The sequence below is a fragment of the Carassius gibelio genome, chromosome B3 (assembly GCF_023724105.1).
Source record: "Carassius gibelio isolate Cgi1373 ecotype wild population from Czech Republic chromosome B3, carGib1.2-hapl.c, whole genome shotgun sequence".
NCBI lineage: Eukaryota > Metazoa > Chordata > Actinopteri > Cypriniformes > Cyprinidae > Carassius > Carassius gibelio.
The window spans coordinates 22,705,729-22,718,035 of record NC_068398.1 but is presented as its reverse complement, the minus strand read 5'-3'; the positions used below and the strand labels follow the sequence as shown (position 1 = coordinate 22,718,035).

The following is a 12,307-nucleotide window of genomic DNA, read 5'->3' as shown; positions in this document are numbered from 1 at the left end:
TTCACAATATTTTGTGTGGTAGTTGGTCAAATACCTCAATTCTTTGCTTGCAAAGACTGAGATGCTCCTTTTATACCCAAACATGATTCCTTGACCTATTACCATTTCACCTGCTTACTGTTTCAAAACACGTGGATAACGTGGATATTCTATATATGAACACATTTTGATTTTGATAGCTGCAACACATTCCAAAAAAGTTGGGACAGAGGCAAATAAAAGTGAAAATGTTATAGAATATCCACGTTATCCACGTGTTTTGAAACAGTAAGCAGGTGAAATGGTAATAGGTCAAGGAATCATGTTTGGGTATAAAAGGAGCACCTCAGTCTTTGCAAGCAAAGAATTGAGGTATTTGACCAACTACCACACAAAATATTGTGAAAAGATTCAGGGAATCCAGAGAAATCATAGTAAATGTAGGGCAAGGCAGGAAACCTCAGCTGAATGTGCTTGACCTCTGAGCCTCAGATGGCACTGCATAAGTAACCTTCATACTGCGGTGTGAAATATAGCCACATGGGCTCAGGAGTACTTCAAAAAACTGCTGTCACTTACCACAGTCTGCTGCTGCATCAAGAAATGCAACTTGAACCTCTGTTACTCTAGCACAAAGCTTTACATCAATTCTACGCAGCAATGCTGCTGGGTTCTCTGGGCCAGAGCTCATCTCAGATTGTCAAAAAGACAGTGGGGATGTGTGCTGAACTCAGATCAGTCCACATTTCAACTTGAGTTCTCAGTCCCAAAGACCAAAGGAACCATCCAGAATTTCATTAGCGACGGAAGCAAAAGCAAACATCGGTCATCGTATATAAGTGCATCAGTGCAAACAGCATGGGTGACTTTTATATGTGTAGAGGTACCATTGACATGGAGGCATATATTGGAGTTGTACAGAGAAATATACTGCTGTCAAGATGATGTCTTTCATGGGTTATTAGATCAAGACACTGCCAGCTCTCATTCTGCATGTGCTACAACAGTGTGGCTTCATAGAGTCAGAGTGAATGTGCTAGACCGGCCTGTCTGCAGTCCAGATCTGACTCCTGTTGAACATGTATGACCAGTCATGAAAAGGAGAATCAGACGATGACGATCACAGACTGCTGAGCATCGGACGCCTTGTTTCAAGAGAGACTGGACAAAGATTTTGCTTGCAAAACTTTAACAATTAGTATTCATAATTCCCCAAAAATGAAACACTGTAATTAAAAGGAAAGTTGATGAGACACAGTGTTAAACGTGCCTCTGTCCCAACTTTTCTGGAGTGGGCTGTAGCCACCAAAATTAATATTTGGTCATATTTACAAAACACATTTACGTTGGTCAGGGAAATCTTTTCTTTGTCCTTTTGTCAATTAAATAAAAGGTAAAGAGAATGAACAAATCAAAGAGTCTTGATTTTATAGCATTTTTACAAAACGTCCCATTTTCTCTGGAATTGGGGTTGTATAATCCGCTTAAAACGTACTCTACAAAAACTGCATCAGACGCATCTTTCAATTATATTTTCTTAAGTCAACAATACAATTTACAAGCACTTACCCAAAGTTCTCCCATGGAAAGCTCCCATGAAAGACAAGATGCTCAAATCTGGGCATCCAGGACTCTGAGATGGAGGGAAAAAAAAGATTAGTGTGTTAGAAATAAAATGATGCTGAGTAGTTGTGTGCGTAGTGTTTTTTTCTAACCTGGTTGATCATGCAAGTGTTGACTTCTTGCTCAGAGGGGTTAGCGTATCCTCTCTCCTTATTCTAGAAACCAGTAAAAACGATGATTAGATATCAGGTGATTTAAGAGTTATTAATGTGTATGAAGTAGGGCTGTCAATAACAATATATATATATACATATATATGACCTTTTTAATGTATAATGTTCAATCTATTTCATTTAATGTGCAAGTATATCATATGTGACGCTGGAGCACAAAACCAGTCATACTGTAAGCATCATGGTTATAGTTATAGCAATAGCCAACAATACAATGTACGGGTAAAAATTATCAATTTCGCTTTTATGCCAAAAATCATTAGGATATGAAGATATTTTGTAAATTTCCTACCGTTAATATATCATTTTTTACTTACTTTTTGATTAGTTATATGCATTGCTAAGACAACTTTTTTGCACAACTTTAAATGTGATTTTCTCACTATTTTGAGAATGTTTTTTGTGCCCTCAGATTCCAGATTTTTAATTAGCTGTATTAGCCAAATATTGTCCTATCAAAATGGTTATTATTATAAAGGATTATGTTTTTAGATTAGGAAAAAATATATTATATTCACTAGTATTTTAATATTTAATAGTTACTACAGTGATTTTTTTCTACAACAGTTTTAGAAGACATTAACTTCTCCATGTGTATTATTACTGCCACAATACATCCAATATCACAGCTAGAGTTCATAAAGCAGATGTGCTCTGTGTGGCTTGTCATGACAAGAGCAAACTGAGGAAAGTCCACTCACTCTGTACCAGATAAACATGCTCTTGAAAGCATTCTCATTGGAGCAGGAACCACAGGCCATGGTTTGTACTCGCCTCATCCCGCTGGGGGCAATCTGATGTTGAAGAAAGTGTCATTTATAGCACTCCACACTACAGTAAAGAGCGAGCCACTTCCCACCAATGTGAAAAAGAGTGCACTTGTTTATGATATCTGCAAAGCATGTTATCAAGATTACGAGAATCACGAAGGAGCTGTTTTATAACTTTTAAAGCTGTTCTTCAAGTGAAAGGTTGTAGTTGTCTCAGATACATATGCTGTAATCAGCTTTTGTGGATGTTTTGAAATATGAACACAGGTTGACTGTTCAAGAGATGCTTTACTTGTGTTTCTTATAGTTCAACAACACTCACCGACAGCAGGCTCTCGATCAGTTTGTCTGGAAAGTTCTCAGGTGGCAGAATACCAAGCGCCGGACGGTTGACAAATGCACTCTGGGAAAACAAAGATTCACACAAAAAGGATTCACTTAAGGAAACAGTGACCCTAAGAATTTCAGAGCCTAAAGGCTTTAGTAATGTCACAGAGATGAACACGATTGGCTAACTGCTACTTTGCTAGTCAGTTACAGGTGTTATAAGCGGCGGGTCTTTCTGGAAAGTTTAAATTAAATATAAATCTGTGTAGTGAAGGACGAGCAAACAATATTTTTGGTCTGTTTTCCATTTTAAATATTAGTTATATTAGTATATGCTACTATTCAACAGTTTGGACTTAGTAATAACTTAGTAACTTAGTAAAAAGTTAATAAACTTTTACTTAAGTGCGGTTGGAATAAATTGCTATAATGTTACAAAATAACTCTTTAAAGAGAATTTGTTTTCCTTTAAATAATTTTTTAACTGTCCATTAAAAAAAGAAATCCTGAAAAAAAAAATGCATCATGGTTTCTACAAAAATAGTAAGCATATTAAAATGGTTTGTACATTGATAATAGGAATGAATGTTTCTTGAATGATTTCTGAAGGATCATGTGACACTGAAGACTGGAGTAATGATGCTGAAAATTCTGCTTTCTCATCATAAGGAATAAATTACATTTAAAATATATTAAAACAGATATTGAAATCGACATAACTTTTCACAATATTACTGTTTTACTATATTTTTTTAGAAAAAATAAATGCAATCTTACAGATCTCACACTTAAGGACAGTAGACCATCTGCTAAAAGTGAATTTAATTCTGTAAGTGCAAACTGATGTAAACCATTGAAAATGTAAAAATCATATCAGTATCAAACTGAAAACTCTCTCATCTTGTCACACTCATGCTGCTCAAACAATGATAACACAGTCTGATCAGGACTCACCACATTATTTGGATTAGTCATCACTTTCATTAATGCTGGATGATTGTAACCTACAAGGAAGATCAAAAATATTGTCAGTCTATTCATTATACACAATATCTGCAGAGATTCAACAGTGTAAACACGCACAGTCCAACCAAAACAAACAGCAACTGAATTAACCTTTGTCTAATTGACATTTGTCAACTGGAGCCGAAGGCAACAAAGCGTATTTGCATGTCAGAGAGTTTAGGTGGATAATTGATATAGTCGTTCCCAGTAAGTACAGTGGCAGTGAGCACGACTCTGATACTGCGACTGTAACACAAAGCCCCAAAAAGTACAAGGACACTTAATAAAGCCACAATTAAATACTTATGAATTTCATTGTAATGTATAACAAAATATCAATTGGAATATAATGGTGCTAGGGCTTTTCTCAGAACAACTTGGTGCATATATAAGTCAATTTCCTTCAAAAAAAAAGTGTTCAAATGTCTTTATGCTGAACTACAGTCTACTATGATCTACAGTTTTATCAAAAAATGTTACTTAATTTTATGAAAAGTTTTACACCAGAAATCGAGCTTGAAATAATGGTTTGATATTTTATTACATAATTCAGTGACATTCCTTTATTAAAAGTCTGGCTTAAGTGTCCAAAACTCTTTTTTATTGAGATTAATCAATCATAATTAATAGATTAATAATTAATTACACTGCATTCTAGTTTGTTTCTTGGATAAAATGCAGTTAAGGTTGAGTGAGCTTTTTATTAACTGTCATAATTGTTACTTAAAACTTTGTTGAATGTGGCAGTTGTTGATGTAATGTAATCCAAAAAAAAAATAAACAAAACTAAAGAAAAACAAGGAGAAACAAATGCCTGACCTGATCTGTTGTGTCTGCAGAACAAGACTCCCCCAAAGCAAACTGAATAAATGTCAAGGTTCTCATGAACATGTGTCCTGCCCAAAACTGAAGTGCGCATAATTTTCTTTCTTTAAATTGATATTACATAAAACTCTGCACAGCAATCCCAGCTATGCCCAGCAGAGATACTGAACATACGTTATAACAGACAAATTATAGCAAAGCACAGAAACTGAATTATAGATATCTGACCTAACAATGCTGTTTCTTTCTGTCAATAAACAGAAAGCTGTGCTGATACATCCATCACTGCCATGCATTTTCAGCATGTCCGCATATTAGGAGAACAACAACTACAATAATATACTCAAATATCTCTCTGAAAAATATCTTTTAGAAATTAGGCTTGTTTAAAGGCAGTATAATTAAGATGACAACCTTTAAAAGTGGCATGCCTACAGCTCACTACACAGTGAGACAGAACAACAGTTCGACCTCACTTCATCTGAGCTCAACTGGAACAAGCATTTGTCTATAACCTCCTGATACCCCATGGCTCATTCCTGTTATACAGTACATTTCCATGCCATCATTATATTTGTTGGCTAAAAATGTATATTGCTTTAAGATTAATTTATAGTAGTTTTCTTTATTATTATATCACAAATAGATGTACAGTCACATCTTTTCTATCAACCAGTCAAAATTTACAGCACTCTTTGCATGCTGCATAAAAATTTACAAAGTTCTGAAAAAAATAGTTTTTAGATTTTTGTATTTGTTATGGTGTTCATCAAACAACACTAAAAATCCCATCAATTTTACTCTTTATTGTTTTTTCTGTTCTTTTGCACTTTAATCTTTTTGAAAGATTTGTTTACTTTGCACATATTCTTTGTGCAATTTGTTACTGTATTTTTAGTTTGCAGTTTAATACTGTTATAAATACTGTGTTTTGGCAATTATCTCGATATGAACTTTTTTTATACTGTTAGATGCCTAATCACAAACAACTGAAGACGGGGGAATTTTAAATCATAAACTTTAGTTTAAATGGCTGCTACCGACAATTTTTCACGGTTTCTTCATTTTTTTCCCTTTCCCCTAATCAACATATTTGGGGAGAACCTTCACATGAACTCTTGACAAGCAAGTACAGATTAGATTAACCCTCCACACACTGTTTCAGTAATCAAAAAATATTCTCATTTTTGTCCAGATGTCATTTTCAGAGTTATTGGTTTTACAGACTGACGACTAAATCTTTCCAGGATCTCAGAGAACTCTAGATATTACATTTCAAGTAAAACATTAAGTAATGGCGCAGGTAGATTGCAGTTATATTGAGGTTATGCATGAAGGAAACAAATTAATTTCTCTTGCTGCTTCAGTGGTCAAGAAGAAAATGTCACATCCCTTTTGTATGCATGTGTCTTTCATTTTGAATATGCTGCGGGTGATTGAGGGTTGTGCACTAATGTAACTAAAATATCCCATAATGCACTTCTGTCAAAATGATACCGGAGCAGCAAGTGTGAGGGCAATCAAATCTCATTAAACCTGAGTCAGCACCTGAAGGCATCTCTGAGAGTGAGAGACAGTAGCTTCACTCAATTTGTTGAGGCTGATTAAATGTAAGTAAGCTAACAGACGAAAAAAAAACAGCATGCAGACAGATGCAACGGTTTGTTGTATCCGTGATCCAGCAATCCTCACAGGAAGTCCTCAGATCCTGTAACTCACATTTAATCATCCACAACAAATGCTCCTTCATGCACATCTGTGTTGTAGAAGTGTCAGTGTGTTGGAGAAGGGATCTGCTTGTTGACTGAGCTCACCGATGGGGATGGAGGAGATTTGTGTGTACACGTCCAGCATTCGGTTGCCGTCCACGTCCACCAGGTAGTTTCCCCTGCTCTCCTCATAGTTGCAGAAGAAATGAACCGCTCCAACATTCTGCAGACCAGGACACAAGCAGAGCTGAATGTCGCTATCAATGTGATCTGTGATCCATTTGCATAATTGATATCGTTATTACTATTAATTATGTTTTTGGCAGAGCTTCAGCTCCATGTCAGTGAATGGCTGAAGGGACTGAACTTCAGAAAAACAAAACTTAATCCAACTAAAATATATCCTCTTTAAAGGGATAGTTCACCCTTAAAAATGAAAAATGGGTGAATATGTTTTTTTTTTTTTTTGTGGAAACTTGACATCAGTTTTACAACAAACTTACATCAGCATTAAATCAGTTGCTGATAAAAAATGTAAATAATCCACAAGTAATCCACATAACTCCAGTTCATCAATTAACATCTAGAGGAGAGAAAAACTGATCCAAATCCATCGTTAAAATACTGCTTCTGGACAAAACACCAGTCCAGAATCCAAATTTATGTTTCCTTCAGTAATAATAATAAAAAATAAACTGTTGTTCTTTCATACCAAAATCCACCAATGCATTTATTTATAACTATTCTCGACTGTAATCAGTCATAAACTGTGCATATTTCTCTGCTGATTCAGATGGGGCGATTTTTTTAACTTGACAATATTATGAAAAGAGGACTTGTAATTTGTCCGGAAGCAACTTTTTAAAGTTAAAACGTCTTAATGGATTGTGATGGTTTTTTATCAGCCGGTTTGGACTCTTGTTTCCGACGGCACCCATTCACTGCAGAGGAACCGCTTGTGTTGCTACATTTCTCCAAATCTGTTCTGATGAATAAATAAACTCATCGACATCTTGAATGACCTAAGTACATTTTCAGCAAATTGTCATTTTTGCGCGAACTATGCCTTTAACTATTCCTCACGTGCACAGTACAACTGAAAAAGCAGAAGATATCACGACTTACTACCGCAACCTTGTGAGCAGCGGTGCTTTATCTAATGAAAGTGACTTTCCCTCTGTGTGGCTTTGAACCTGATGCAGCATCTATTTTTAGCCCGTCTGATGAATAGATTATGACTCCTCGTATGTCTGCTCTGGTGTGGGGGAGACAGACAGCGGCCAGCAGACACGCACAGGAGCCGCGGCGGAGCGAATCTGTGATATTAGCTTCATCGATGCCTGTCAGCTCACATCTATGTGCTCATCCACAGCAAAGCAGTCAGAAGAAGACTGTGACGGTCCAGACAGCAGATAAATTACGGCCCGAAATCCATCCATCACTCAATAAGCAGAAGACATCCAGGCAGGCCGTAATAGGGCTGGACGTCATATCAGAGGACTGTCACACTTTAGCTTAACTGCTGTTAATGTTTCTCATACAGTTGTTTGTTTTGTATGGTACTGTCTGAAAAAGTGACTCATGAAACTTAAATTGTTAAGAGAACTGCACCTGATGAGCACTGGCAATGTAACAGTCTTCACTAATTGCATAACACAAGCTTGTAAAGGTAGATCTGTGTGTGTAGTGACTGCGCCAACACCAAAGTTTGTGTCCATGTCTATCTCACCTGAATCTCTCCGAGTCGTCTCAGCAGCTCCTGTTGAACGAGAGAAATGATAATGATGTACACACAAAGATGGGACACAACATATTTTTCTTAGGATTTTAAATTTGCTTTTGTTTAAGGGCTTAAGCTTTAAGAAATAAACTGCTGGTTTCGTCTGGCCAGAAGAGAACGGAGCACTATTTCGACACTCTGTAAAGCTGCTTTGACACTATCTGCAATGTAAAAAGCACTGGATACTTGACTTGACTCTTTCTTTCTTTCTTGTTTTGGACTGGATAGAGAAGGGAAACATGGGAACTCCTTCAGTACTGTTTGGAAATTTGATCAGGATGCACCTCATGAATTAGGTTTTGAAAACGTGTGTGTGTGTGTGTGTGTGTGTGTGTGTGAAAAGGGAGCTATCAAAGCAAAGTGTGATTACTCACAACATAATTACATTTTCATCTGTGTTCATTCTTATTTATTTATTTTGAAAAATGGGAAGTTGCATGGGTGTCCAAACTTTAGATTTTTATATTAGGAGCCTACAGTAAAATACCAGTAAATACTAATATATATATATATATATATATATATATATATTTTTTTTTAATCACACAGCAATCTAGCGACAAATCTCATGGTAAAAGTGTAAAAATGCTGAGAGTGTACCTGGGACTTTGGACCTGGCACAGCAGTTTTCATGGACGGGGCATCATATTCAAACTCTGAAACTGTCTTTGTGGCAGTTTTGCTGACATATCTGGAACCTAATGAAAAATTGATAAATAAAAATGACTACATATTTTAATCATTTTGGTCAGTCGTATTATGCAGTACATTTTCCCCATCCTGACTTAATATGCTGGATTATATATTGTTTCATTATAATAAGCTCTTTTTACAAAAAAAGAAAAAAGAAAAGGCAATCCTATTACAAGAAAACTCCTTAATATCGTATTTAACTGAAATCATATATCCTTTTATTACTTTGAGCAGATGTTACCATTTAGTCTATGGCCCCGAGTGCTGTGCACTAACTAAATTAAAACCAACATGTTTACTTGAGTTTTGTTTTATTTAGTCATTTCTTGCTGATATGTAAATGATCCAGTCTGTTACCCTTTTATATATATTTGTCCTTAAATTACAACACATGAAGCATATTCACTTTTTTTTTACTTCTATAGGTGCTGAAATGAATCATGCATTCTCAGTTCCTCTTGAATTATGAAAGGTTGAGTCAGTTTCAGTAAAAGTAACTTCCTACAAACATTTAAATATATATTTATATGACATCTCAAAGTAATGAACCAACTGAACTGAACTGCAGTATATCTGAACAGTGAATACACCTAAACAGCCAGTCTTTTATGGCCATATTTGAACAGCAGTAACCTCTTGAGTGGATACACAAGTACAGAAGTGAGTGCGTGAGCTACTGATTAATGAAGGACGCTGGCAGGATTGAATCAGTGTGACCAGCCACTGAAGGACGAGACATGCACAGACTTTTCTACAAATGCTGAATTCACTAGCCCAAGCTGGACAAAACTAGATCCCTGTAACTCATTTACATGGTTAAGGACCTTTGAACTACGTCCCTCTCAACATTCGGTTCCATAACCGCACATCATTATCATTTTAAAGGAAGCGCCTCACTTCCTTGTTGCATCACTTCGATACAGTCTCTGTGACAACTCCAGCTCTTTTTGAGGGTCACTGGTGGGTTGAGAACATTACAGTCTCTGTCCTCTATCTAAACAGGGAGTTAAACAAGCTTTTAAGACAGGAGGGTATCTTTGTCCTCCATCTCTCAGTGGTATTTTTACCTGGAGAGGCGAGACGCAGGGAGACGGCCAGCTGGCGGGTCAGGAGGGAGGAAGCCATGTGTAGCCCTCACTGAGACAGAGATGAACAGTGTGTGTGTGTGAGAGAGAGAGAGACACACACCCAGCACCTGCCTTTCACTTCACCTGAGGAAAGACAAAGACAGAGATAAGAGACAGCGAGTTACAGGGAGTTGGGAGCCCATATGGGTTACGAAAGTGTCACAATCAAAGATGTTCTGGTAGATAATAAAAGTCTCCAGGTCATGATATTTACAATTGTATGTGACATTAAAGCAATTCATTTGATCTTTGGGAATACAAAAGTTAAACTTTTACTATTTAACTATTAACTATAATAACTATTTAATTATTCTATTATGTACTACTAGATTTCTTCAACTACAAAAACAGTATTTCAGTTAATAACTTTGTCTGTGATATCAGAACCATGATCACATTAACATATCACCACCTACATTTACATATCATTAGTAAATCATCTTGGCAGAGCTTAGCCAATCACAGAGTGTTAAGACGCACTGAGGTCTTGAAGTTACAATAGCAAAAACAACATATACCAATACTAAATATTATTTTTAAGAATGTGGAGGAGAATGAAAGTTACTATTAAACTCTTGACCAATATGGACTATGGTATTTACAAAAATAAAATTTAAAAAAGTTATATATTCAAACACACATTCAGATGTATATACAGTATATATCATTTTTATTGTTTCTGTATTTTATACTCTAAAATTATACAAATTACTTTGATTTTTTTTTGTTAAACAAAATACCACAAAATAATATATAAAAAAAATAATAAATAAAAATAAAATCATTTTTTTAAAAAAGGATACAAAAATAAATATGAAGCAGTTTAAAATGTATTTAAAAATGAAATGAAAAGAGATGTATAAAGAAAAATAATCTTCTATACAATATAATCTAGAAATTGGACATTAGTCAGACAAACAGATAGTTCTGCACCCAAACTCAAGCCACTGGATGAAATGATGATACACTCGCTCAAACAATCTGAGCAATGTTCAGATAGCACCACAGAGTCACTGTGTTCACAATATTCAGTGAAATCATCCTACAACAGCTTGTCTCTACAAATAGCTGTCTCTGCATATTCATTTGGGACAGAATGAAGTATTTTAACATCACCATTCATGCCTTTGTGCTAAACATTTTTTTAATCAGAAACTGATTAACAACCAGATGGGAACAAATCTCTCAGTCTGTAAAGTGAGAGTCCTGGGATCAGGCTTCAGTACCACAGACAGTTCCTCTTTCTCTGAGCAGCAGGTTCACGTGTGCCCATCAGTCCTCTCCCACTCCAGTGGTCCTGACAGTCGGCCATCACGCCTCTTAATTAAAGCACTGTTAATTGGTGTTAATCACAACAGGGCTTAGACGCGCACTGGCCCTCAGATGATCTTTTTGCACTGTTGTTTCTTGGGATGGAGAGTCTTGTGAGGACAAGGCTGGGGGCAGCAGACAAGTGACTAATGCTGTGACTTTCAAGTACCGTTAAACCTTCCCAACAGGCACAGGGTTCAGGGAACCCGAGCTCTCCCGAGCTCACTCGGTCACACTTTAGCGCCAAGATTAATTGGGACGCATAGTCCTGCCTACGGGAAAAGCCAATGCCTGAGGGAACCCCAACATATCTTCAGCTCTCATAACGAGTGAGCATATGCTTAGGAAAGGAGCAGCATGGTGACGGCATGCAATTATTATTCACAAAATGTTCTTGGCTTAATTAAACACCTTGTTTTGCTTTTTACCAGTACTGTCATGGCGTATGCTTCTGCCACAGCCTGGACACTGGAGAGTCTTCCTGCTCTATTGAAAGGAAGCCAGACTTATGTGTTTGCTTGTCCAAAGGAATCAAATCAGAGGGAAGAACCCGCTGGACATCAGAGCGGATCCACGGCATCTTTATTCATGTGCAGGAGAGGAGAAGGAGAAAGTGCATCTCTCATGTGCTCCAGATCTGAGGACGCTTACGCAATCAAAGCAGCAGAAGCAAGATAAATCCAGACGCTCCGTCTCTAAGAAGCACCCCAACCATACGGCTCATCGACCGGATAGAACTGGTTCTGAAAATATGTGTTACACAAGCCTTTTGTCATGCGCCTGTGAGGATGCAGCAAGCAAACTGGGTTAAACTATAGTTTAACAGCTGGGGGGGTGACAACTTGACTGATGGAGCTGATTTCCCTCCTCCAGTGATAGCGACTAATTCTATTTCATTGACTGATAATGACAGGGAATGCTGATGGGAAAAGAGTGTGGACACATCTTTGAAATGATTTATTGTCAAAGTATCGTGGGTCAGCTT

At 36.8% G+C, this 12,307-nt stretch overlaps 1 protein-coding gene across 1 annotated transcript in view; it reads right to left on the bottom strand.

The window, feature by feature from the left end:
• The window catches only part of LOC127951775 (4-aminobutyrate aminotransferase, mitochondrial), a 28,753-nt gene that overhangs the window by 6,321 nt on the left and 10,125 nt on the right, over nucleotides 1-12,307 (bottom strand). Inside the window, exons 2-10 of the mRNA XM_052549808.1 lie at nucleotides 9,952-10,095; nucleotides 8,792-8,889; nucleotides 8,141-8,170; nucleotides 6,517-6,634; nucleotides 3,827-3,876; nucleotides 2,868-2,948; nucleotides 2,477-2,569; nucleotides 1,695-1,757; nucleotides 1,549-1,612 (exon numbers count right to left, since the gene is read on the bottom strand). Of these exons, the coding sequence (XP_052405768.1) occupies nucleotides 1,549-1,612; nucleotides 1,695-1,757; nucleotides 2,477-2,569; nucleotides 2,868-2,948; nucleotides 3,827-3,876; nucleotides 6,517-6,634; nucleotides 8,141-8,170; nucleotides 8,792-8,889; nucleotides 9,952-10,009 (655 nt within the window). The 5' untranslated portion in view covers nucleotides 10,010-10,095. The remainder of the gene's footprint in view (nucleotides 1-1,548; nucleotides 1,613-1,694; nucleotides 1,758-2,476; nucleotides 2,570-2,867; nucleotides 2,949-3,826; nucleotides 3,877-6,516; nucleotides 6,635-8,140; nucleotides 8,171-8,791; nucleotides 8,890-9,951; nucleotides 10,096-12,307) is intronic.